Source organism: Colius striatus, chromosome 4 (assembly GCF_028858725.1).
Source record: "Colius striatus isolate bColStr4 chromosome 4, bColStr4.1.hap1, whole genome shotgun sequence".
Lineage (NCBI taxonomy): Eukaryota > Metazoa > Chordata > Aves > Coliiformes > Coliidae > Colius > Colius striatus.
The window spans coordinates 89,333,784-89,361,147 of record NC_084762.1 but is presented as its reverse complement, the minus strand read 5'-3'; the positions used below and the strand labels follow the sequence as shown (position 1 = coordinate 89,361,147).

Sequence of the window (27,364 nt, the reverse complement as noted above, 5' to 3'; positions counted from 1 at the left end):
CCTCTCTCTCCTATAAAAACACAACATTTTGAAGAAGGAAGATTTCTTTTTTTATGCATGAGTCCTGGCAAGTCCTTTTTTGCTGTAATCAGAGACAGTACTGCAAGTGCAATGTTCCTCTCTTGAGTGACTCACTGAGTGCCTGTGTCAGGTTAATGACTTGAATAACAGGATATGAATACTTTCAGATGACATATAAAGCCCCATTTAATTTACATCATAACTTTCTTCCATTTAGATGCAAACATAAACCTTATCAACTATCTCATCATTTAAAAGAAGATATTAGCTGAATGCACTGAAAAGATAAACTGCCTCTCATCATTATAGCCACCAGAAAGTGGCAGAAATGACATGGAAATGCAGAATTTTATTTACCTTCCTCCCCTGCAACCTGATCTGTTTCTCCACAAGCATAGTACAAGCTGTGGCTGAGACTGTGTTTCCAGTGGAGCATGTTCTATCAAGTAAGTCTACCCTCTTCTTAAGTGTGGCCAATCTTTCCTGCTCAGTCTGAGGCCTGTCCCAATTTGTGAGTGCATCTTAGGACATAACCTTACTTCTTGTAAACAGACAAATATCATCAGGACCAGACTAAGGCAGACACTGGTGAGAAGGATCAGAAGGCACAGCTCTCCCCCTGCCTATTCCCACATGTGGTGCAGTTATCCCCCAACATGTGATCTCTCAGTAATTCCAGAGACATTTTGCATCCATTTGATGAATGCTATTAAGGAACATGCATACCACATCCCTGTGATTTGAAGAAAGTAATAAGGTCCTAAACTATCAAAATATAACTGGCAGGGTTAACCATAGGGCATCATGGTAAAATCACCTCCCCATAGCACTGGCTATAAAGCAGCCATGGCTCTGTGTTGTAGACTGATTTGCTTACCGAGCTCTCTAATGCTCTTCTGTCCCTTCAAAGCCAGGACTGCTAGCACAGCCCATCAAAGAGAACATTGCCATAGCTCCAAATTTTGGCAAAGCTTTGGGAATTTGATCAGTGTTTCCTGGTTCCAATATCTCTTACACAACAGTTCCCACACTTGTCAACTTTTAGTTTTCATCATCAAACAGATTGGCATTACAATGAGCATCTACTCAGAGTTGCTTTGGTATGAAGCAGGAACTCTACTAGGTTTTCTGGAGGTTTTTTTTGTTTGGTTTGGTTTTGTTTATTTGTTTTTGGGGTTTTTTTTAGCTTTATTTTATTTTACAAAACAGGGTATATGAGTTTTTCAGATCACATCTTGATTACAAAAGCAAGGGGCAAACTTTAATAAATCCCTTTTACTTCTATATTCATATCTGCAATACTGTGTTCTTGAGTGACTTCCATTGGGTTATTTAACAAGGCTAGACACTGAGATGGGAAAGGTCCTTAGGTTCCTGCTTCTGCACTTTGTACAACTGATGTGAAAAAGTGCTTCATAGGCAGGATTTTGCTCCATTCTTTCACTGCTAATATTCATCTTCAATTATTAATAGATAGAAATATTTTGGGGTACAAAGTAAAGAATAAAGCAAACCTTACATTCCCATTCAGACTCAGTAAGAGTGGAAAACAAAGGTTTGTGCCTTTTTTTTGTCTGTCTGAAAAAAAATACCAAAGCTGCATAAAACAAACCAGTTGGGGACTGAACATTACTGGATAAATAAATCTGGAAGGAAAAATAAAAAAAGGAGAATGAAACCTCTTTTTTATGTAAGTAATGTAAAACAGGTTATTTTGCTCATTTTTGATCCTGCTCAAACCAGCCCTGATGCAGTATGATTAAAATCTCCCTGTTTTCCTCAGCCCATAGATAAAAAAGCATCTTGAGTAGTGACTTGCAACAGGAACCTCATCTGTTGCAAACACTTTGAGCCTTCCTTATTTCTCAGAGAGGAAGTATGTGGCCTGTTTGGCAAATGCTGCTCTACATGACAGCGTGAACTTCACAACACACTCATTCGACCGGCTGCTCCTCGACTTGATCAGTTAAACCTTGCTGGCAGCATGAGAGCAGTATTGTGACTACGGCTTTTTTGAGAAATACTGCAACCTGGAATATCATGCCTAGCATTTAAAGGTAATCATTTCTCTGATACATTTTAGATTATCTGCATACGGGACCAAATGTCTTCATATTATTTATATAAAAGGGAATTCTATTTCATTAACAATGACACGATTCAGACCAGGGATTTCAAGTACCACCACAGGTAGAAATAGAAAAGCCTGCCTTGATCCTTTTCATAAGGAGTGGTACTAAAGATAGAAGGGACAAGGAGTATTTCTGCAGAAAGCACGCAGTAAGATAGAAGCATAGGACCTTATGCTGAAGCAAACTGCAGCTCACTATAAACCAAAACATGAGAAATGTCACAGACAGATTAGTGCTTTTTATTCAAAGTTTGCATAACGTGGTATTCCTGTGTTGTTTCATAGTTGCATGTCTCTGTGAATTAATGATTACAGCATTACGTTGTTCTTTCTAAGCGCAAAGGTACAAGTGCCTGAAAGCTGAAAGGATGCTCATTTTGATTAATGACAAACTAAGGGAAATTGGCCAAAAAATAATACAGTTTCTGCTATCTAAGCTGCTTTTTTACTGACATGAAAAAGAACAGAATGCTGGTGCTTTCATTTTTAAGATAAATGGAATTTAGACAGTACCTATGAAACTTTTTGAGAATTAAATTGTAAGATCTTGGCAGTATGGATGTGACTATCAGGTAAGAAAAATAAAATAGAGGACAGCATCTCAGGAATGGTGAATGTCTTAATTTTACTACTTTGCAGTATTTCTTGCAGAGGGGCGTTACTCAGGGGCTTATCTTGCCTTTTTATTTCTCTTATTGTTTTAATTTCTTTGTATTTACTATTCTCAATCATTTAAAATACAACTTTGAAAAAGTTCTTGCAATATGATGGACTTTCCCATGCCTTGTGCTATTTAACTGCTTCAGAATTATGTTTTCTCAGAGAATAGATTCTGTGAGAAGAAATTATTGCTACATGTAGTGCACACAGGAATGGAAGGTCTAAATTGTAGCACAGGCTTTTAGGACCCAAGATGTAGGTCAGTGAGATACCAGTCTTGACAGGTGAAGAGTTCATCTCTACCAAGAGTTCTGCCATTGATAAATAGGACACAAAGCAGAGCTGAGGTTATAAATGTTTCCTCACCTTTCTTTTTGCGGTAAAAAATAAAGCAGTAAAGATCACTAAACTCCATCAGTTGTGTGTTGGTAAAGAGCTACGGGTGCAGTGACTGGCTCTCCTTAGAGTGTGTACTCTAAGGGAAGGAAAGAGAGGACCAAAGCTTGGAAGACTGCAAATGTGATCTTAATGGTTAAAATCAAATTTCCACATGAGCCTGAGGAGGTAGCCAGTGAATGAGGAAAGCTGCAGGTAGAGTTTGGTTTGCAGCCCAGCAGCACAGCAGTTCTTCCAAGCTGAACAGCAGCTGCACTCCACCATATAGGGTTTTGGGTTGGTAAGAAAAGCTGAGCTTAAGAGTTTATCACTTCTCCTTAATCCTTCCCAAATTACCTTAAATGAATGATTTTCTTTGAATCTGTTGTAATTATCTGCTTCTACAGCAGAGAGATACCACTTTTACTCATATCCTAAACTCTGTCACCAAGTTTGAGATGCAGTACCTGGAGCAGATTTGTCATTTCAAAAAAATACCATCCATCAAACTGTTATTGTTCTGCTCTCAACTTGAACGATAAACAAACGGGCTCAGCCACAAGATGCTCTTAGTTTCCTCTAAGTCTAGTTTTGCAGAGTGTCTCAAAATTTCAGAAAACCACCACACAGTTTATTATACAGCAATATAATGGATTTGTATTGCACTGCCAACACGCCATGCAAGCACAGGCTTAAGGTGAGCACAGGCTGTATTAGTACTTAAGGTACTAATTCATACACTCTTACTCTAAAAGCAGTGATGCTCCATTGCCAGTGAGCAAATAGAAACAGTCTTCTGTCTTCCAGGCCCCATTTAAAACAAAACTTCTAATTTCTTCCATTTCCATCCTGTTTTCAAATGTCTGAGAGTTGAGCCCTACCTCAGGAAATTCACTCCATCACTTTTGACTAGACTACAGGCATCTTTACTGTGCCTGAATGTATAATGGCAAGTGGCCTTAGCGGTAAAACCCTATCTGATACCTGTCATTTTCCTTTCAATCATCTTGGGTAAGTGTATCAACAACAGCTGTCACAGCTTTCCATTTGCTTATTTTATTGAACACTTCTGCCATGAGTCTAGAGAACATCTTGAACTCTGTGTCTCTTTCCAGACTTCATGCTGTCACCAATAGTAATTAGCAACAGTAAAACAGCACGGAAAATGTAATGAGACGCAGCAAACTATCACACTAGTGACATCAAAGTCAAAAACATTATTGCTTCTCACAGTTACTGTAAGTACTTTCTAACATTTCTATTTTCCGTAAGTCAGATTCTTCCACATCTAAAGCTGCAGCACTAAGCTGCATGCTCTGCCCTGCTGACTTCAGAGATACTTTGAGAACAATGACTTGTATGGCAGAAGTGAGCCAGGCCAGGTTTGGATGTGGTCTGCAAAAGATATGAACTAGGCACATGCCTGTTGTTCAGTACTTCATCTGTTTGGACTAGGCAGCAAGAGGATTAATTACAAACTACATATAAGCCAACCTTCAAAAACACTTCAGGTATTTTTAAAGTCACATTTAGAGCTTAGATTCCTAAATATCATCTAGGAAAATGAACATGCATTGCTCAAACATGCCGTGCTTTCAGAAAGTTTGTATTTGGGAGGTAAAGAAGTCTTTCCATCATGCACAAACACCACACATCACTTTCCAAAGTGACTCAGGCACACCTGAAAATTGTATCCACCTTATTTTAAGAGCAGGAAAAAAGCCTCTGAAAGCACTGTCACAAATCTGATCCCTAGTAGGGTGGCTTGCTCTCCTGGCAAATACCAAGACACAGAATAAAGAGGCACATAGAGGTAGGACTCTCTCTTTCCATATTTTGTGGCATAAATTTCAAGTAGTATTGTCATCAAAATACCAATTGCATGTGTTAGAATTATAACTGGGCATAAGGATTTATGCTGCCATGCATGACACCAATCTCAAATTGCACACAGTTTTTGGTAACTACAGCTGACTTACTGTACACTTGGTCACATTTTAACTGTCCTTTTCAAGTACTTCAAAAATGCAGCTCCTACAGCACAGAGCTCAGCAGAGGTTATCTTTCCAGGTACTTATCCCACTTCTCTGTCTGACTTTTTCAGCTCTATTGAGCTCTCTGTTGCTATGCCCAGGAAATTTCACTGGCTAATTTGAAGGTGAGCCAGGAACATATGATATGTCTGGAGCCAAAGTACTGGCTGCACTATTCCTATGCGTATACCTCTTATCCTTGAAGGGATAACATTGAGAAAAATACTGAAGAAATTAAAATTTGGTCTCGTGGCAAAAAATCTTCATAGTTAGTTCAGGAAACTATAATCTTTCAAGTAGACAGTGCCTACCAAAATGAATTCTGATTTCAGTTTTAGAGACTTACATGCATTTAAATGGGGAATGATTTTGCATTTTCTATTGAGAGACCCTTTTATTCAAATATGAACACCCAAACAGTTGATTTAAATTCAAGGCCATTTTTTAAATTGAGCATCTAGACTTCTTGTATCAGGCAATGAAACAGTTATTTGTTCTTGTAAAAGCAGATTTCAGACACTTGTCAGAAAGACACTGGCACAGCTGCATCCTACAGATGTGCCACAAGCTATTTCCTGAGTGCAGACAGTGGACGGGTAACGTGCCATTTGGCTGGTGAAATAGAGACTTCTAGCAAAGAGCCTTTGGGAACAAGCACTTAAGAAGCTTGAATATCAGATGAGGTAGAGTCAAACTGTGCATTACCATCTGTTTTAGCATCAATCTACTTGCACTTGGTAAGAGACTAATTCTCTTTCTTTTGAGCGGCATTTTGTTCTGCAGGGTGTCTTCCTCAACTCGCTGTAAGACATCAAAAATTTATTGCATTAAAGTAATACATTCAATTCCTGTCAATCTGATGCAAAAAGACAATTAGTAATAAGGTCTCACTGATTTCAGCAGTACTGCTTCTCAAGTGAGACATCTCTTCAGCTAATTCCATCAGTCTCTAGCCTGTTGCAAATAAAGAACAGGATACCAAAGGCAGTGATCATCTTTGAAATATTGAGGCTAGAAAAGACTGAAAGATGCAGAATACCTACATGATGCTGCTAGAGCTGCTGGTATCCTTTTCATAGGGCAACTGCCAGAAATACATTAAATAAATAAATAAATAGCCTACCAGCTAGTGGTGTTATCTTGCTTTAGTATCCAATTTCAAACAGATACAGTTTGTCCTTCTCTGCCTCTGAAAATATACCATAGAATGAGACATCTTTCACATCCAAAGAGTTCTTCTCTCTGTCCTCTGTCAGGGAGAATTAGGATGGGTGCTGTAAAGCCATGAGAAGGAACTGTCCCTCTCACGTTTAGTCCCATACAACTGTCTGATACTGTTTTTTGTACAACCACCAAGACTTTTAAAGACAGGTATCTGAAGCATTTCCATCAGTAGCCTTGTGCAGGAGTGTTTTGAGATAAAATATTTTGAGGCAAAATGTTAATTTAAAAAAAAAATACAATAAACAACATTGACCACATTCACTGAGAACACTACTGGGTAAAGGAAAAAGACCCCCAACAATGTTCTTAGTGTTTGTCTATAAAGCTCCGTAACAAACACACAGTCTTGAAAACCAGACACATCATTCTAATTCATTTCTCTGTAGATTCAGAAATCTAAATGCTGAAAAGAACATTTTGTCTATGAAATGACTGTACGGGTATGGCTTTGCTGTGACTTCCTATTGTGCTGAGGTACTGGTAATGGAAACTTTTACTATGTTGCATTCTTCTGAGCAACTTCCCTAGCTGTGGTTTTCTGCAATTCCCCTGATAAAAGCACCAAAGTGGTGAGAGTTTAGCAAGTATGTAAAACTCTCACATGAACTCGGCACAAGAGTTCTCAAAAGCAAAACTATATCAAATTGGAGACGCCCAAACTAGGTCATTTCTCATCTGTTGGCACAGCAGGTGTTATTCTGATGTTTAATTTCAATGTCGCCTTTAATTTAGTTCTGAAGAGCTTGAACAGAATTAAAGAGCGCAATGGGAAATACTGTGAAAACGGTGAGAGCCTCCGAAGAAACAAGTTTGCCAAGCCAAACAGGTAAGGACTCTTTAATTTCTTTCACGAGAAAAAGTTGTTCAAAATATATGGTACATTCAACCATGTGTCTTCCTTCATCTGCCTGATATAGTAAAAGCAGCAAATGCATGACTACTGCAGGAGGAGGAGGGCATCCACTACACGGTGCTTATTTTTAGGTACATTCTTGTTCATTTTCCAAGGAGTACTTTAATTAAAAACCCAAATGTTAAAACTATTATTTGCTGGTGCTCCTTGAAAGACGTTCCTTCCAATTCAGAAAGCCCTGAAGCACTACTTTGGAAACCAGAAATACTGTATTTTCACATCCCTGCATGTGATATTTAATACAAATTTATTCTTGAAGTTTGGGTTTACTTCATTTAAGGTTAAACACCTGAATGACATTATACTCACACTAAACTTAAAAGGCCACTATTAATTGCTAAAAGTAGCAAGCAGACAACTTGTCACCAGGTTTATCATTAAAGGTTATAGAGAAATACACATTTCACAGGCCAAGGTACCAAAGGGGGATCCAACACATCTGTCCTATGTGTCCATGCCTGAAAAAGTCAGGTTGAAAAAGCCTCCCTGTAGGCTGGTGGAGGTCATGCATCTGAGGGGAAAGCAACAGGGATTCAGTGACCTTCTACTCCCAAACTGCGAGTGAGTAGGTAGACAGTCACTATGGCCTCAGGTCTCATGCTGCAGTACAACAGACAGCTGGTACAAGAGCTGCAATAAATCACTCCCCAAAGGTGAAGAAGATAAAACAGGGGTTTTGTTTGCTTGTTTGTTTTGAGTGTATTTTTTTAGAGTGGGAAGGTATTAATCAAATTTTTGGGGTTTTCAGTAAAAGATGGTCCAGCTGGGCTACCTATTATTATAAGGATAGGGAATGAGTCTCATTTTGTTAATGCTGGAAGAAAACCCAGCCCTGCTTTTAGCATAGCCAAGAACTAGCTGATAGGGGCAGTCATGCAGCCCTAGGTGCTAATAAGGCTGAGATCAATATCTGTTAATGGCTCCTTAGAGGCCCATAACATGAACTGAAAATGGCTGGTTTGGTTTTTTTTGTGAAGTGCCTCATGCTAATATTCTCAACAAGTTCTGTCATAAATACCATAACTTTCTGAATAGAGATGTGCACAACCTCAGAGCACGTCCTTGCTGATGAGCAAGGGAGTGAGGGGTTGCTGCCATGACTGTGTCCAAACTTGTATCGTTTATGCACATGCCAACTGTATCCCTTCCAGTGATGTAAAGAGAATATTCCTCTGAAAGACAGCTTAGTAAGCATTGATAGCACAGTGATTGCAGGGGGAAATTACCTATTTAAGAGTTCAGGGCTTTATCCACTTGCACTCTCCTACACGTCTAGCACATCTAGAAAGCTGCTTGCCTGACTTTCTGCTGCCACCCGGGGAGGGGACAAGTCTCCCATAGCTGCAGTGAATCATAGAATCATAGAATCATTTTGGTTGGAAAAAGACTTTTAAGATAATCACATTCAACCACTAGCCTCACACTGCCAAGCCCACTACTAAACCATGTCCTCATGTAGCATCTCAACTACATGGCTTTTAAATATCTCCAGGGGTGGTGACTCCATCACTTCCCTGGGCAGCCTGTTCCAATGTCTAAGTGGCAGCAGCATCTGTCAAGGCTGTAGGGATGTCTCAGACACACAGCTGAAATTGTACTGGATAGCTATGTTTAACCATCCAAGGGCAGCTTTTTGGAAACAAAAATAACCAAAACAATGGAACACCCGTCTCATAAGGAAAAGTTGGAATAGTTTCGGTTATACATCCTGGAGAAGAGAAGGCTCCAGAGACACCTTATTATGGCCTTTCAGTACTTAAAGGGGACTTATAAGGAAGGTCAGGACAGTCTTTTTAATAGGGCCTGTAGTGATAGCACAAGGAGTAATAGTTTTAAACTAAAAGAGGACAGATTGAGACTAGATAGAAAGATGAAACATTTTATGATGAGAGTGGTGAAACACTGGCATAGGTTGCCCAGAAAGGCTGTGGATGCCTCATCCCTGGAAACATTCAAGGTCATGTTGGACAGGGCTCTGAGTAACCTGATCTAATTGAAGATGTCTCTGCTCATTGCAGGGGATTTGGACTAGATGAGTTTTAAAGATCCCTTCCAACCCAAATCTTTCTATGATTCTATGATTTAACAGCCTGCATAGCTCTTTGGATCTAATTCTTATTCTGGATCAGATGAGTATCTTTCAGAATGCCTTTGATGCTGCTAATTGAAGTTGAGAATACAAACATCAGTACTGTCATCCAAATCCCATGAAAACAGACTTTTGAAAAAGAATTGGTACTAAAAGCATATATTGGAGTTAATCCAGTGAGTTTGTATCTATTTGTCTTTTTGAGCAGATCAAACTTCAAATCACATCACTGAACATGGAAGATTTCCCTCAGGTCAGGAATAGCCACCTTTGATTTAAGTTAGGTGAGGGATCCAGTCTATGGATTTAGAACAGTCCAAATAGATGTTAGGAAAAGCAGGCTTTACACTGTCTCATTTTACTGAGGCTGAATTAAATGAAAGACTGAAACAGAAGGGAAAGAAAGGAAATAATATCTTAGAAGAAGGGGGAAGAAACAGCAAACTGGAGTCTGCAGTATGAATGCACTCATCAAACCCCTATATGTCCTTCATGCTGCCCAAGAGCTACAATGAGAGAAAAACCTTGTGATTTCCTCACTTCCAGTTTATCAGGCTTGGTCCTGAAAAAGGGAGCAGTACATAAGCTGCATTTCTCAAGGAGGCATCTGGACTCCCAATATGACTGCATTCCATCTGAAAGCACACTGTATCCCTGGCATAACTTAGGTACTGACAACAAAGCAGCTACAGCAGCAAGGGGTCATTATGTGTTGTAAGCACACCTCCTCCCTCTTTCCTCCCTTGGGACATTGAGACAAGGGTCAATCCTTACTGAGCTGCACCTGCAAAACTCTCAGTTCCCAAGCTGACTGGTTCAGATCTAATTTGGGTACGGCAGTGCGGCTCTGCAGCCACACCTTATGGCTGCTGCACAGACACACACGAGTGCCCTCTGTCACCCTCCCTGCTATATGCCATCATAGGATTGCTGCTGGACAGTAAAGATGGGATGAGCTCCTGAGCAGCTCATTCACACTCTGGACAGTGACCACACCAGTGTACAGTACAGCATGGGACACGATGCTCTGCCTATGCCCTCCCTTATCTCTAATACTGCTTCATAGCCTATTCACAATGAATAGTTTGAAAGGTTGCAACGTTCAGTCTCACACTTTTCAAGACATCCAGGGATGCAGACATCTAAAACTTGCAAGTATTTCATACTCATTTCCTACTCCTAAAAAAAAAAGCCAGCCCAGATTTAAGACCTGATTCAGTAGAAATGACTGTGCTTCAATCTTTCCACTCTAACTTTTGAATCGTTCCATTTCAGAAGTAACCTACACTCACTCTGCAGAGGAGAGCTTGTGTTAGAAAAACTCAGGCAAACTTAACAACAAAGTGCAGGGAGCTCATCAGATCAGATCTATTAGATCACTGTGAAATTAAAGTATGGAGAAACAGTGTAATATCTTGAGTCCCCGTTTTAAGGGTTTTGTGTTTGAAAGGAGTTAGTAGGCGTTCTGTGAAATGTTATAGAATGTGTTAGGGTATTTCACATGAACAAAAAAACAGTGATATTTGATTAAAATACCAATTAAAATGACATCTTTTAGTTGGGTAAGAGGTTTGAAAGGTTTTGAGTAGTATAAAACACCTCTACTTTCACTCTAATGTAATTACATGTCGTTTTAAGGGGTAATTTTTGCATGGATAGGGCAGCCAACATGATGATTAATTAATTCCTTTTCAGAAATACAAATTAATGTGCAAACTGAAACAAAAACAAATATAAAGTTGAAAGTGTAAGCAAAGTAACAGTGATCTTGCTAGAGAAAAAGTAATGTATCCCACAGTGCGTAACGAAATGCAAACCACCAGCATGCAAGGAAGGAGAGCAGAGAAGCACTTGTTTTTCCACTCTTTCAGTATAGAAATAAAACATTTATAAATAAATAGTGTAAGTTTAAAAAAGCATTGCTAAAAGCATTGTCAGTAAGCTAAAAACAAAAATAGAAATGACATTCCATGTAGAAGTGCTGCCTAACAATCTGCAATGAGAAATTAGGAAACAACACTTTTTGCTCATTCTGCAGTTCTTATAAAATACCTTCTGGCATATATTTCTTGTAGTCCTGGGGAAAGATTTTGCTTTACTGAAAAAAGGCTCAGCACCAATACTTAGGTCTTGTTAGCTTCAGGTAATAAGAGTTTTTATAGCCAGAGAAGGTGTCTCTTAATTTTTAGTGCAGAACAGGGGAAGCAATCAAAGGCATGCTTAGCACAGAATTTCTTCAGCATAGTTGAACTGATTGTGTAACAAGTTACAGTAGACTAATCACAACAGTTGGATGATTAATATAAAGGTACTAGACTAGTCCTGTTTATTCAGTGACACTAATCAACTAAAAAAAAACCCCAGCAATACTAATACTAAACACATTGTCAAACTAATCAGTGTCTATTCCAGACTCTACATATCTATGCTCCCATAAGGATACTCACTAACTGTATTGTGGGGTACTTCAAAGGCTACTTAAATAGCAAGAGTGAAATGCTCACAGTCAGTTTGAATATTGAGGTAAAATGAGCCACTACTTTGCATAACACAAGTCTCTACAACATAACAACAAACAACTCCTCAATTTCCTTTTGATCACTGCTGTAAGGATAACAAGAGTAAAATAGCTAGTCTTCAAAATACTTATTTTCTGCAGAGTTGCCTGTTTCCTTCAGCCTCGCATCCCTGTCACTGTGAGTTATTTGTAAGGCCTTAGGACATAAGCAGAAAACACAGACCCAGTCTCAGCATTCACTCAGGGTGCTGTTTCCAGTTTACCAAAGAAATTATCTTCTTTAAAGGCAGGTTGATGAGGAATCTACCCTAAATAATAAAATCTACTGAGATACAGCAATATGTCTCTTGCTAAGTTCTTTCCTTCCCTGAATTTCTCATTTCTGCACATATTGAACTGCAAAGAGTGGGTAAGGATAGAAATAAAAAAACACTTCTGCAAACATGCTGATAGATGGTATTATTCAGGAACAGAGTGCTGATCCTGCTGCAGGCATAAGGAAAGCTTTGTCTCTCCATGTGCTGGTGGAGGGTACCACAACATACAGAGGGAAGGGATCCACTTCCAGAAGCAAAGCAGGCTGCATATTGCATGATTCCTCTTTCTAGGACTACTGCCAAAGAGCTAAGAACTCCCAGCACAACACATTTCTGAGTCTCTCAAGTGTTAGAATTTAGTGGGCATCACAGGGTCCTGCTAGATAAGGAGCTCTTGAATGTTTGACAATCCCAGTCGTGTCCAAAGTACCTCCTCCATCCCTAAGAAACCCCAGAACTCAGTACTCAGCACAATGCTGCAAGGCCCAGAGTTATTCCAATGATACAAAAGGTTTCATTTTCTCTTTACTGACCTCAGCTCTGCAAATTGCAGTTGTACAACGATTTAATGATTAACACCCACGTTGTCTCTCTTCTTTAAGGGAAGATGAGGGCATCATGTGTTACCTCTTGTACAGTTTCAACATGAGGAGCTGAACAAAGTTCTCTGGCTCTTCATGAAACTAATTTTTGTAAGTGAGGGGAAACGGATAATAATGGCCACACTCTCATTGTCCTTGGCTGAAACTAATTTCATACCTTGGAAAATCGTCAGTGGTGTTCAATGATGGAACAATTCTACGTGCATCTTACTTTCCTTAAATGTAATACATCAACTTGGCTCAAAATTGTAGCTGGAAGCATTTAGAGACAGTGACATTAATCAAACTGGGTTACTTCCTAATATTATAAATGCTCACTAATTTTGCTAGTTTCAAGCTGAATATGTCCTTTAAACATGGTAATTACTAGAAAAAGTGGTCTAAATTTAGTTACTTACAATTAACCAAATTACTTTTTTTTTTTCATTTCTAATGTTTCCAGATTTTTCTTACATGGTTATAGGCTCATCTTTAGCTCTTTCTGTTTAGCAAGTGACATTTCAGAGTGAGATATTTTTCCCAATTGACCTTCTATGTAAAATATAACACAGATAATGAAAAATCCATTTCTGCTTCAGAACTCTATCTTGGTTTGAAATGACATTTGCTTTCTTCTTCAACAGGTCAGGAGAGTGATTTCCTTGCTGTCCTCTATGACTATCCTTCAGCAGACATAAGCCAACCTATATTTCACATGGGGGAAAAACTACGTGTGTTATCAGAGTAAGTTGATTCAATTTCTTTATTTAGTAATTAAAAGAAATTTGCTACAAATTGTAGAATTTGCTACAATTGATGCAAAGTTCTGCTTCATGAACCTTTCCCAAACTGGATGCAGCTCAGCAAAATGAACTAAGTTCAGAATTTGCAAGGAAGAATGCTTAGCCATGGTGTAAATTTCCATTAGGTTTAAGGATTTGGGATTTCAGATTGTTCTTCAGTCCTTGGATTCCTCTAATGTGGTTTCTGAAGCTGGATTTAGACTCTGTTCTAAAGTAAGACTCAAATTAGAACTCCTTTTTGAAAAATGATTTTGAGACAATATACCCCCCGTGTTAGTGGAAAATAGAGTAACAGCAAAACCAGTTTGAGACACATAGAATTGGAAAATTATTCCGACTTTCTCTATGTCACATGTGTGTCTCGGTTCCTTTCTCATCCTTTTTATCTAGCAAGTGCTTTCTTAGAATTTCATCTTAGATTTAAAGTAACTGTAATAAAAATAATTAATAGCATATTTTTTGTCCTTTTTTAAGTGATTCTGCACTTTCTTAGTGAGGAAAATAAAAAAGGTCAAAGATTCCCCATCCAGTTCCACACAAATATTCATGAGCCTCAGAAGGAAGTAGACTAAAGAGCACGAGCTCAGATTGACCTTAAGTATAGTGCAAATATTATCACCCAAAAGTGAGCATACTTCTTGAAAAATGGAAGCCTGCAGCCCTGATATTCTTTTATTCACAACTTATATTGGCACAGTGAGCTCCTAGAAGTTACTCAACCCCACAGCCACTGTCTGCACTGCTCAAACAGTAATGAGAGTTTTGGTTTTGCAGCTGGTGGAACAGATGGATTCAAGGGGAGGCCAGACACGTTCATAGCAGTGAAATCCTATGAGGATTTGTAAATTCATTTAAAAAATTCCCTACCAGAGGAAGTCAGAGTATCAAATGGTTGGAGGACAGAAGTACGCAAGAGAAATATCACAGTTGTCTGATGAACTCTTGGACCCTTCTCCAGGCCACTGTGACCTACAACGGCCTTTGTCAGCAGCAAGACATGGGGCGATGTGGACCTTTGGTCTGACACAGAACAGCTGCAGTTATGTTCTGCTGACAAAGTGCTTTCCCTACCTCCCTGAACATAGAGGTCAGAAGGCTCAGAGAATACCACTAGATGAATTTTCTGCTGATGAGGAGCTTCCCTAAACCAGGGAATTCTCTGGTAACTTCTAGCTGTTTAAACCTTGCTGCAGTTTGCATAATTTATAAACACAGTAGAATTGCTTTAGCCTGGAAATTCCAGCTTCAGCTACAAGCCCTCACACCACCACATAACTATATATGCCCCTATCAATGGCAATTTTGTATGCCATATGATATGCATACATCTGCTGCATATTATCATCTACTGGATGAATGCTTCTGTAGCAGCAGCTTTTATCACGTTTGTCTGTTGTGCAGCGATGAAGAGCTTCTCCTAATAGAAAACAAAAGCCAAAACAAGCCTTAATGGGAACTTTCTTTTTCCTGTTTTGAATCAGCTTGTTCACAGGAGACAAGATACTCCACTGCTCTATGCAGAGCATAGTGTCCTAATGAAGGACCTGTTCTTCCCTACTGGGGTACATGCTGATGATAATAGGAACTGTTTGCCTTCAGACTCTTGTGGCACATAAGCTGCAGGCATAATCTTCTTCTCAAGTGAATCAAAGAAGTAAAATGCAGTGAAAGAGAGAAGAGAAGAGAAGAGAAGAGAAGAGAAGAGAAGAGAAGAGAAGAGAAGAGAAGAGAAGAGAAGAGAAGAGAAGAGAAGAGAAGAGAAGAGAAGAGAAGAGAAGAGAAGAGAAGAGAAGAGAAGAGAAGAGAAGAGAAGAGAAGAGAAGAGAAGAGAAGAGAAGAGGAGCACCATGGCAGGCACAACCAGAGCATGAGAGATGAGGAGTCAGCATGGAGAAGCTAGAAAGAATAAGCAGCACTTATTGCTTTGATAATGGCAGCCTTTCAGCCTCCTACCAAAGCAATTATGTATAGCAGCAATCAACCCCACCAATCCTGTCAGGAAGGTGATATATGGAACTCACAAAGAAAATACTGCTCCTCATAGATATTTGTAACTGCTTTGGGTTGGCAGGATTAGATAAGCACCACTGGCACAGCATCACTCTCCATGCTTCTCAGGCACCTTTCATTACCAAGGACAATTGCATTTAGCTGTCAATAGTCAAATCAGGATTCTTCCAATGATTCCCCCCAAACTACGTAATTTCTGTGGATCCTGCCTCAGAAGAGCTGTGCTGCTTTTGGACTTTTAATCATCACAGGGATTTTTCAGGGTTACTAATATCACAGTTTGGAGGGAGGTTGGTGCTGAGTCTTTCAAGTTTTTTGTCGTTGCAATTCTTGGTTCAGTCTGGGAGAGTTGCAGGGAAAAAAAACACAAAACAGTTTAAAACTTCTTAGAGATAATTTATTCTATCTGGAAATCCACAAACCAAACTTGTGGGGCCCTGAAATTTCCCACTCTGAGCAGCAGACACTTCCCTTTTTGTCTCAGCATATATTTTCTGGACCATTTTCTCAGCAGCTATAACTCAGGAGGTTTAACCTACATGTTCCCAACTCAGTTGTTTTGATACACACTAAGACTCTGATCTGTGACCTGGGCATTATTTGGGAGCATTTATGTGAATGTCCATAAAAATAGCACTCAAACACAAGACACACTATTATTTGGATGCAAAGGAAAAGGTGGAGAGAACCAATCAATCAGCAGCAACCTTGCACTCATTACTAAGGCTCCACAGTATCCCTGTGAAAATTCTGCCCTTCCTAAGGGATTCAAAAGCCAAAGCCATTTGCTGAGTCTCTCTACCCTGATGTTACAGACACAGCCATAAGCTGAATATCCAAAACCCACCTGGATGAGTTCCTGTGTGACCTACTCTAGGTGGTCCTACTCTACCAGGAGGGGTGGACTAAATGATCTTTCAAGGTCCAGCCCTTAAGATTCTGTGATATTAGTACAAGTCTAGCTGTGGGAAAGCAGAGCACAGCATGATTTAAAAACTGAGTATTTACCCTTCTTCTTTTAACTGCAGAAAAATATTTTGTTACTTACGTAATTTAAATGGAACAAATGTAACTCATTCCAAATTCAGTCCTGATGTAGGTTTAGAAATGGAACTACTTTACTTGAAACAAACTTGGGTCTTTTTCTGAATACATACATTCAGGAACACTGACAGAAGTTTACAGGCTAATCTGTACGTCGTAACTGATTTCTAAAATTAGAACAAGCTCTGAATGTACATCTGAAAATATCCCTTCTCTTTTTTTTCACACAGTGAAGGAGGCTGGTGGCGAGTTCACTCCCTTACAACAGGTAGAGAAAACTATATTCCAGGAAAATATGTAGCAAGGGTTTACCATGGGTAAGTAGTTACATTTCCTATAACCCTTCAGCACTGTTTAAGAACATATATTGCCCTGATTAACTGTTCAGTGTCACAGTGAAAACAATGTCAATAGTGACTAGACAGACACAAATTTTATTTATTGACATTCTAAAATAGCTCCTTTGAAATCTGAGAATGGCAAATCCACATCTAAGTTTAGATTATAGGAAAATCCTAGGTTTAAATGCTGGAAAGGTTCAAACCTCCCTAAATGACATATATTTAAAGTACATATATTGCATGGACTGATCTCTAATTTTAAGACATTGATAAAGACACCCCTATTTAGAAAGTCAGATTTTTTTAATATTTACAAAGAGTAGAATTTGGGCTAGAGTTGCTCATGGAAACCAGACCAAAAAGAACAAATAGAAAGACTAATAAGTCATTCAAGAATGTAAACTCTAACACTGGAAGGTTCAGAGGTTTCTTGTTGCCTGAGACACTAGTCAGGAAAAGAAAACATTAAAGCCTACAGTTAAGATATTTCTGGCAAAAGTTTTAATACCTGATTAATTTTAAGCATACAAACTGTGAAATTCACTGCAATGAAATGTGTTTTTATATCCTCCTGAAATAGAGATGCTTTCCCAAAGACAGAGCACAGACATGGTAATGGAAGCTACTGTCTGAAGATTCTCTAACACCATTTTGCCGATGGCAGACTGGCTCAAACACACAAGAACAAATTATAAAGAACCAGTAACTCCTACATCAACAAACCCAGTTACATAGTCAGACACTAGCTAATTCTCCTGCAAAACCAATTAACCTAAATGGATTGACTGTTTCCTAGCATAAGCAGGATCATTGTGTTTTATTTTGAGCTTATTTTTGATAAAATATAACACAATTTAGGGTTAACAAAAGCTATTTAAATGTAAAAGAGAGATTTAACTAATGCCACAAATATGCCAACAATATATAACATGGATATGTGCCCAACAATTCAGATTCAGGCAGCTCGAAAATTTTCTCTTCTCTACTAAGTTCAAACCTTATTCACTCTGCTCTTAGTTTCACAAAAGGTAATGGAAGTCAAAGAGAAGGATATTTTCTCCATAAACTGGGGAAATATGTCTGGATGTAGTTGAGAGAATAACTACAGAAAGTCACAGTGTTATTTTTGCAGTCACTTTTCCTGGCTAATGCTGCACTTTGCAGGGCTGCTCTCTGTTTCACTGGTGTCCACATTTCAGAATTTGTTTTTTCCTGTTTCACAGCTGGTTATTTGAAGGGCTGGGAAGAGAAAAAGCAGAGGAACTTCTACAGCTACCCAACACCAAGGTTGGCTCTTTCATGATCAGAGAGAGTGAAACTAGGAAAGGTGAGAAAACACAATTTTTCCTCCCTTAATGTCAAGTATTAACAGCTTTACAGCTCTACTTCATGACCTGCCCTGCTTCATATGGATCAGTCTGAAACCACAAAATGTATATAATGGGAAGGCAGAGGCATCCAGTGCAGCCTGCTAGTGTTCACCAGTCACTTACACTACAAGTGGTGCTGGAAACAAGTTTAGTGATGGCCATGGAAAGTTCCACAGCCATCAGCAACACACGACTGTTTAAACATTATTATTTACTTCGGTCACATGCAAAGCTTCTTAGGCAGTGGGATTTTTCAAGTGGAGAAAGAGTCACTGCTTTGCTTTGGTGCACAAAAGATTGCCTGAAAAAGCTGTAAAATACACACCAAGAAGCAGGGGTGGCTGATGAGTGCATTTCCTACACAAACAGGTGTTTCTATGAATTACTTTTAAAAAATAACATGCCTTCAATGTTATTTTCTTTCATAGTAATCCTATTGCTACATGGAACTTGTACAGTACACACTTTATACTTTTATTCTCCTTGATGGTAACAAATGTCCCCCGTTGTGCAACATGCTGTCTTCTCCTCTTCCGATGCACAAGAACACATCATAATATCATGACACTACAGTTAAAAGGGAATAATAATTCATCTGCTCTGACCTCTTGCATGCCACAGGCCAATTAGTTTCATAATCATACCAAATTCAAAGCAATTCACGATCAGCATTCAGTCTTTACCAACTAAATGCTGCACAAGAGTTTTAAATACAGAAACAGGAAAATCCAAGTTGTCATCTCCCGACAGGGCTGCAGTATCAGCTATCAGCTACTGATTTATCAGGACTCCAGCACATGAATCTGGTGCTCCTTTTCAGAGGAAGGCAAACAACATCTATAAAGGCCTATTTCCTCTTCACTATTTCAAACAAATCCCACACTAGCAAGAATAAAGGAAAATCACAGCGGAAATTTAAATGCAACCAAAATCTCAGGCCTTGATTTTTGGGTCCTTTATTCCTTTTGCTATAGTTAACTATATATATAAAGCATAATACATAAGTAGACATTAGAATGGCTACTCAGTTTTTCAGTCTTTCTGGGATCTTTTGGATCATGGCACCATATCTTACAGATACTCTTTCCCCAGGGTTATATTCCTTGTCGGTGCGGCACAGACAAGTGAAACATTACAGGATCTTCCGCCTTCCAAATAACTGGTATTACATCTCTCCACGGCAAACCTTTCAGTGCCTTGAAGACCTTGTGAATCACTACTCAGGTAAAAAGAACTGTAGAATGAACATATTTTCCACTATCAGCTCTAAAACTATCTATCATAGGCCCAGAACAAGAAGTTTTACCTATGACCTGACTCAGAAGTAGTAAGGGAAAAATATTTAGTTTATACCTTTTCTTTTTGATCATATATAAGAATATGCTACCCTCAACAATACAACATAAACCAGCCCAAGAACTCAACTAAAGACAGATAAGGTCGGCCCATATTGGTTTCTGATATTATATGGCCATAACAATAACACAATTTGGTCCAAACACTCATGTCTAACACTTCCTTAGGCAACTTGATGGGATGCATCAAGAGTGTGGCCAGCAGGTCAAGGGACGTTCTGCTCCCCTTCTACTCTGCCCTGGTGAGGCCTCATCTGGAGTCCTGTGTCCAGTTCTGGGCTCCTCAGCTCAAGAGTGACAGAGAACTTCTGGAGAGAGTCCAGCACATGGCCACCAAGATAATCAAGGGACTGGAATATCTTTCATACAAGGAAAGGCTGCAGGAACTGGGGCTGTTTAGTCTAGAAAAGAGAAGACTGAGGGGAGATCTTATTAATATTTACAAATATCTAAATAGTGGGTGTCAGGAGGTTGGGACATCCCTTTTTTCTATGGTATCTGGCAACAGGACAAGGGGTAATGGGATGAAGCTGGAACACAGAAAGTTCCATTTAAACAAAAGGAAAAACTATTTCACTATTGAGGTGAGGGAGCCCTGGCACAGGCTGCCCAGGGAGGGTGTGGGGGCTCCTTCCTTGGAGGCCTTTGAGTCCCATCTGGACGTGTTCCTGTGCCACCTGATCTTGATGGACCTGCTTCTGCAGGGGATTGGACTAGATGATCTTTAAAGGTCCCTTCCAACCCCTACCATTTTATGATTCTATGAACTTTCAAATACAATTTGGAGGTTAGTGCAAGTCAAGGATGTCCAGTCACTCCCAGAGTACAGCCTAAGTCAATTTATGGGTGCACAAAAGTGTTAAGCTCTACAGATCCAATCATGGTTCTGTGTCAGGGTCAGAGTTTAACTCCTGGCTGACTCTGTTTACCAGCATGAACATATCTGCCAATTACTTATTTACCATACAGACCAACTGAGAACATCAGGACATGTAAGAAATCTTAGAAACCACTACATCACACATCCATATCTGCAGGAGAAAATTCTCAGAAATGTTGATAGTTTCTTCCCTAGTACTTTAGAAGAGTATGGCTGAATTTTATCAGCAGAAGTTATCTCAAGGGTGGCAAGCTGTTAGCTCAAATCTAAAGTCACCTGTCATTTTTACTAATATCAGTCCAGTGGATGACACCTGTTTCAATGATAGCTTTCCAGATTTGTGGCAATTAATGTGTGTCAGACAGAGAACTTGACAAATGACACAATTAACTGGCTGTGGTTGCCATGCCTGAAAATGAGAACATTTTGAATTGAGGAAGGAAGATTGCAATAACTTAATTGCATAGAAGTTAGAGGAGAACAATAGGTTCTGTGCTTTCATTAGTAATGGATACTATGTAATTTTGAAAGTGTAAATGTACCATATCTGCATATTTCATGAAAATGTATGTTGGCCAAACTGGTAAATTGAGAGGAAAAGTAACATTAATATTCAAATCATGCAAAAGAAACTTTCAAATCCAAAGATATAAACAGAGGAGTGAAGATTTGTCCAGGATACTTTCAAATTTTGGTTTGTTTACATTGTAGTCAGCCAACACCTTTCTCCATTTAGAAAGAAGCAAACAATCAATGTATAAAATTCAGGGTTGGGGAGAACCCAAAACTTAAAACAATTAACATTTTTGAGTCGTAGGTGTAGAGGAGACATAGTGAGATTTAGGACTCCTCCTTTCCTCACCATGAGATAATAAAGAATTTCACTCTGAAATAAGACTGAAAGCTCTAAAATTTAGCAATCAGCCATGAGGTTTCCTGCTTGGGCAGAAGAACATATGCAATGTTCCTAGTGGAGCAAGGAGAAGAGGATAAACTGAAAGAGGGTAGATTTAGTCTAAATATTAGGAAGAAGTTCTTCACTGTGAGGGTGGTGAGGCACTGGAACAGGTTTCCCAGAGAGGTTGTAGGAACACTTCACTGGAAGTGTTCAAGGCAAGGTCGGATGGGGTTTTGAGAAACCTGATCTAGTGAAAGAGCAGGGTGAGGGGTGTATCTTGAAGGTCTCTTCCAACTCAAACCATTCTACAATTATATGACAGAGACAAGATATGTAAATGACAGTAATATGTGAACCTTGGGTCATTCCATAGCTATGTTCTGTAGCAGAACATGTGTAGAACAGGCACACATACAATCTCATTTGAGTGGCTGCATCTATTTTATACTGTGTTTGCATGGCTGAGACAAAGGGAGACAAAACAGAGCTCACTCACTGAGACCTCAGAAAACCTGGGTTTAAGTCTCTGCTCTGTCACAAACTTCCTTTTAGACTGAGAGGAAGTCACTTTATCTTTCTGTGTCTCAGTGTCTCACTTGCACTGTGGGAAATACGTCCCATGATGTACTAAAAGGTAAAGGCAAGGGGAAAGAAAAAAGCTGGGCCTGTGTTACAGTGTCCTTGCTGAGAAGACACAGTTTATTTACTTCTATTAACTGTGTCCAAAACCATTTATTTGGGTGTGCACTGAAATGGATAGAAAGAAATGAAAATAACAGTGAGAAAAGATTAACTGTCTGTATATTCATTTTCCTGTTCAGAAGTTGCTGATGGCCTCTGCTGTGTCCTTACAACACCTTGTCTTACCCAGTGCAGTAACAACAACAGTGTCATGAATCAAGTTCCTCCTGTGGTGATGCGGAATAAAAACTTCAGCTGGAGAAATATTCACAGGTATCACATGCAACACAGGCTTCTAGAAACAACAGGGGTGTTGGAGGGTTTTTTCCATCATTATACATACTTGTACTTACAATACAGAAGAAACAATCATTTCCTGAGACCAGTTTTAAAGATCAGACAGTGGAGTCTCCTTCCTTAGAAGTCTTCAAGACCCACCTGGACACCTTGCTATGTGAGCTGATCTAGGCAGCCCTGCTTTTGTAGAGGGGTTGGACTGGATGATCTCTAAAGGTCTCTTCCAACCCTACCATTCTATGATTCTGTGAACAGCAGGTTCACTGTCTCAGTGAAAACAGTATGTCCAGTCTAACTTTGAAAGAATATATAGTTAACAGTCATTTCTTCTATCTAGCTACGAATGTGGCCACATATACAGTCTTTTGGGGACTCAGGAGTCCCCTCCACCAAGAGGCAGGAGTAACAGGCCATAAAGCCCAGTCAGACCCAGTACCAACATCACACTAACATGCAATGGCTCACAGAGGAGCCATGACAGTCAGAAATGGCTTCCTCATGTTCACAAGGTGGCCATCCTTGGAGCAGCACAGATGCAATGAGTGCATTATCTCAGCATAAATCTTTCCTACTGTATCTTTCTCAAGATACAACATAGCTCAAGGTTCGTGAGATTTCTAATATCATGACTGCAACTAGAGAAAGTAGGTCAGGTTTAAGAAGCTGGTGAAGCAACCACCTTCAGACATAAAAGCACCTCTTATTTTTGAAGTGTAAACTTCCTTCCATGACCCTTCCTTCATAAAGCGTGTTCATTTGCTTACAAATGCAAGACTATTTTCTGCAGTATCAAGGCCATTTTTCTTACAGCTTAAGAAGAAAGAAAATATAGAGAACTTATTTCCTTTTCATATGTCAAAAAAAATGTAAATACTACTGTTGTACTGATTGTTTTGGAAAATCATTAAATGACAGAAATGTTTGGTGATTTATGAGCCAGGAAATCTTTTGAACAACAAAATTAATGGCATTTGGCTTAACAACTGTTAATATTATACTAATAGGCTCAGTTCAAGTAGCTAAAATGGTAACAATGTTTTGTTCTTTTAAAGGCTGGAAGTGACTGAAGATACTGAGAGCACCCTGGCAGCAATGGATGATTCTTGTCTCAGCTATGGCCTGAGAGAAAGTATCGCTTCCTATCTCTCCTTAACAGGAGATGACAATGCTTCTTTTGTAAACGGAAGAAAGAAGAAAGCCCAGTCTCTTATATACACAGGGAATAAACGTAAGAGTACCCTTCACTTGCCACCTACATACTATGAAGACTAAATGCAAGGCAACCTGAGGAAAAAATCCACAAGTGAGGGGTCAGAAGAGAAATTCAAAGCATCCTGTGGTCCTGCTGCCCTTCTACAGCCGAGAGAGACAAGCACACCAGCTGATGCTGGTAATGCTTCTGCATTTCCTCTTCTGAATGTTAACCAGAGACCTATTTTGGGTGCTATCTCGGCCACAGCATAAGCTGGGAACGTCCTCAGTGCACCTGAATTCAGAACTTGCTCACAAGCAGGATAAATTGAGATAGACTTTAAGTCAAAAGCCAAGGCAAGAGGCAGAAAACTGCAGAAAAGGTGATGCCCACCATTGTTAAAAGGTGATTGCATAGGGAAGGACTAACTACAGCTCAAGAACTTAAGTCTTACTCTGCTGTTCTACATGAGGTTGAAAACCACCTTTACAGAACCTGCTTACATTGAGCAAAGAAGCCACCTTCTTCTCCATATAGAAACATCCATTATTATTGACAATGGGTCAGAAAGTTGTCAATAACTCCAAGAAAAAGCATAAGATGCATTTTCCAAGAAACACTTGATTATATTGACTCCATACTCTGTAATTTTTACCCTTTTAGGAGAAAAAAATTAAGATCCTTGACTTTCTAAGTGGCATTTTAACTTTTGGTGATGGCCTGCAGTGTCACAGAGTGGTCACAAAACTAGGAACCAGTTTAATTCACTGAGAAAAGCAGTTCTTGCTTTGCCCTGAGCGAGGAGTACACATGTATCCAAAAGGATAACTCAGCTGCTCATAGTCTAGCAGATAGACAACAGAAAACTAAGGGGGGGTGTTAAATGAAAATGTGGTAACATCATGCCTAACTGCAAAGACAGGCTTGCAGAGGTGTGACTTTTTATGTGTAGAGGACCAGGTTATAACCTCATCTCCTGTAGGCACTGCCATATTTATGTATAATATTTATATTAATAGCAGATTTTAAAAATAATTAAACTAAGAAAGCAAAGCAGCAACAGTGGATGTTAAAGAGTTTTCTGAATTTATTGTCTGAACAGAGTTATGCCAAATATTAATGACACATTTCATCCAATTCCTTAAAGATTTGTCACTGGGTTATCTGAAAATTAGAGATTTTTCCTATACATATGCAGCCTTTCCTACATGACAAAGCAGCAGCCAGCACAGTCCTTTGAACCTGACTTGTGATTTCTTTCTAAACTAAGTAGTCACATCTTGGGATGTAAAATGTTGCAATCTATGTTGTCAAGAGGTTTTCAATTTAATATTCCGTCATACTTTTTTGCACAGATTTGAGTTACAAAGGTTTGGAGAGGTAGGGAATTGAGGTGTGTGTATATATATATATATATGTATGTATGTATGTATATATTTCCTCTGTAAATACCTCTTAGCAGAAATCTGTATGCTTTTAGATCTTGTGACAGATCATTTGCACTAGCAAGAGACATTTTGAGACTAAAATAGTTGATAGCCTAGTCAAACATATTTCAGAACTTAATGGATGAATGTCATTTGGCAAGGAAACATTGAAACCACAAAGCAAAACAAACTCAGGAAATCTAGGCCTTTGTATGATCTCATTACTATTACTGATCATTAATACATTACATTGACTGCTTTTTTTCCAGTGAAATGTATATATGGGGAGCATTAGAGATTTTTAACACTTGTATTTATTCATTAAAATAATATCTAGTAGTTACTTTGCATTGCTTTTAGAAAATGGAAAACCTAGTGTGCAACTAGTCCAAACACCCAGTCTTGCCATGACACTGACAAGGGTCTCTTTGGTGGAACACAACAAAAGAATCCAAGAGTCCACGTAACCGGGCAGCACTTGGAACATGCTCTGTAGGAGCAATGGCAATAGGTTCACATAAACACAGACTGGTTCAGGTTGGAAAGGATCTCTGGAGGTCACCTGGTACAAAATCCCTACTTGGGCAGTGTCAACTAGAACTGGTTGCACAGGACCATGTCCATACAGCTCCAGGGATTGAGACTCCACAACTTCGCTGGGTAACGTGTGCCAGCACTCACACCCTCAAACTAACAACATGGGAAGGTGACAAAAACTTATTAATTGTGCCATAAAAGACAGCTGGATTTCACCAATGGTTATGTGAAGTCTGGCCATTTCTCACATATAATGGAATGACTATATTTGGGACCTTTTATAGAGAACAATCTTGCAAGGGCCGACAGCACCAAGGTGATTCTATACAAATCTGAGATTACCTAAGAAACAACATCACAAACACCAAACTTTGGTAGGGATGTAGAAAAACAGACCAATGGAGAAAAAACAATCAGAGGTGATTGGATTGTTTGAGAAAGAGTGAAGCTAGTAAACACAAAAAAAAAAGATGGGAAATGTGGAAAGAATTGGGATCTAAAGGGTAGCTAATCACAGGATCAGGGATGTTTAGGCTTCATGTCAGACAGTCTTGTACCTGATTGCAGTGCTTTTCAGTAAGGCATTAAATTTGCTCTTTCCACCATGGACTGACCTGCTTCCATGGCCACAAGGGATCTGGTGTCTTCCCAGGTGCACATCTTCTTGTAAAGAAAGTTTTCTACATCACACCTCTCTGAGTGCTAAAGAAACCGGTATCATTATTCTTTTCTGCATAACAAGGACCCAAACAAGGAGTAGAAAACTCCTTTTCTTGCAGAAAAGCTGTATTGCCTCATGGGATTTTCCCTCAGAAAAACTTTATCTGGCACACACTCTCAGTTTCATTACTCTTAGTCTGTGTGCATCTCCCCTTTGCAACAGTAAAAGTAAAAATACTCAATGATTTTTGTGTCTTGAAACAAAACCAAGATGCATCCCTTTACAGCAGGCCTAGGGGAGAAATCTGACAAAACCAAGAGTTGCATTCTTCGTCACTTCATTAGAGAAAAAAATAAACAGGATAAATAGGACAGTAATAAGGCGTTTTTCAAGTACATCAATAGTAAAAGGAAGACGAAGGGAAATGTGGGCCTGCTGCTAAACACTTGGTGTTCCCTGGTGACTGAGGATGCAGAGAAGGCCAAAGTACTGAATGCATTCTTTGCTTCAGTCTTTATGGCCAAGGCTGGCCCTTCAGAAGCCCAGTCCAGCAGGGATAACAGAATGGTCTGGACAGCAGAGGATTTGCCTTGGGTGGAAGAAGAAGAGGTTAAAGACTTGTTGGCCAAGCTTAAGGCTCATAAATCATTGGGTCCTGATGGGATGCATCCTTGAGTGCTGAGGGAGCTGGCTGATGTGATTGCTAAGCCTCTCCCCATCATTTTTGAACAATCATGGAGGGCAGGCAAAGTGCCTGAGGACTGGAGAAAGGCCAATGTCAAGCCAGTCTGCAAAAAGGGCAGGAAGGGTGACCCAGGAAACTACAGGCCGGTCAGCCTCACCTCCATCCCTGGAAAAGAGATGGAACAACTCATCCTGAATGTTATCACTGAACATATGAAGGATAAGATGGTTATCAGGGAGAGTTAACATGGCTTCACCAAGGGGAAATCCTGTTTGACTAACCTGACACCAATCTTCTATGAGTCCATAACTGACTGGCTAC

The 27,364-nt window shown here is 39.4% G+C and overlaps 2 protein-coding genes across 2 annotated transcripts in view; one reads left to right on the top strand and one right to left on the bottom strand.

Annotated features, from left to right (window-relative positions):
- Positions 1 to 27,364, bottom strand: part of TG (thyroglobulin) — a 166,665-nt gene that overhangs the window by 41,008 nt on the left and 98,293 nt on the right. The gene's annotated exons all lie outside the window — the stretch shown is intronic.
- On the top strand, positions 1,972 to 27,364 carry SLA (Src like adaptor). The gene is made up of 8 exons (XM_010203497.2): positions 1,972 to 2,078; positions 7,177 to 7,270; positions 13,507 to 13,606; positions 16,950 to 17,036; positions 18,284 to 18,387; positions 19,523 to 19,654; positions 22,385 to 22,517; positions 23,594 to 27,364. The coding sequence occupies exons 2-8, from the start codon at positions 7,210 to 7,212 to the stop codon at positions 23,811 to 23,813; spliced, it is 837 nt and encodes a 278-aa protein (XP_010201799.1). The 5' UTR covers positions 1,972 to 2,078; positions 7,177 to 7,209; the 3' UTR covers positions 23,814 to 27,364.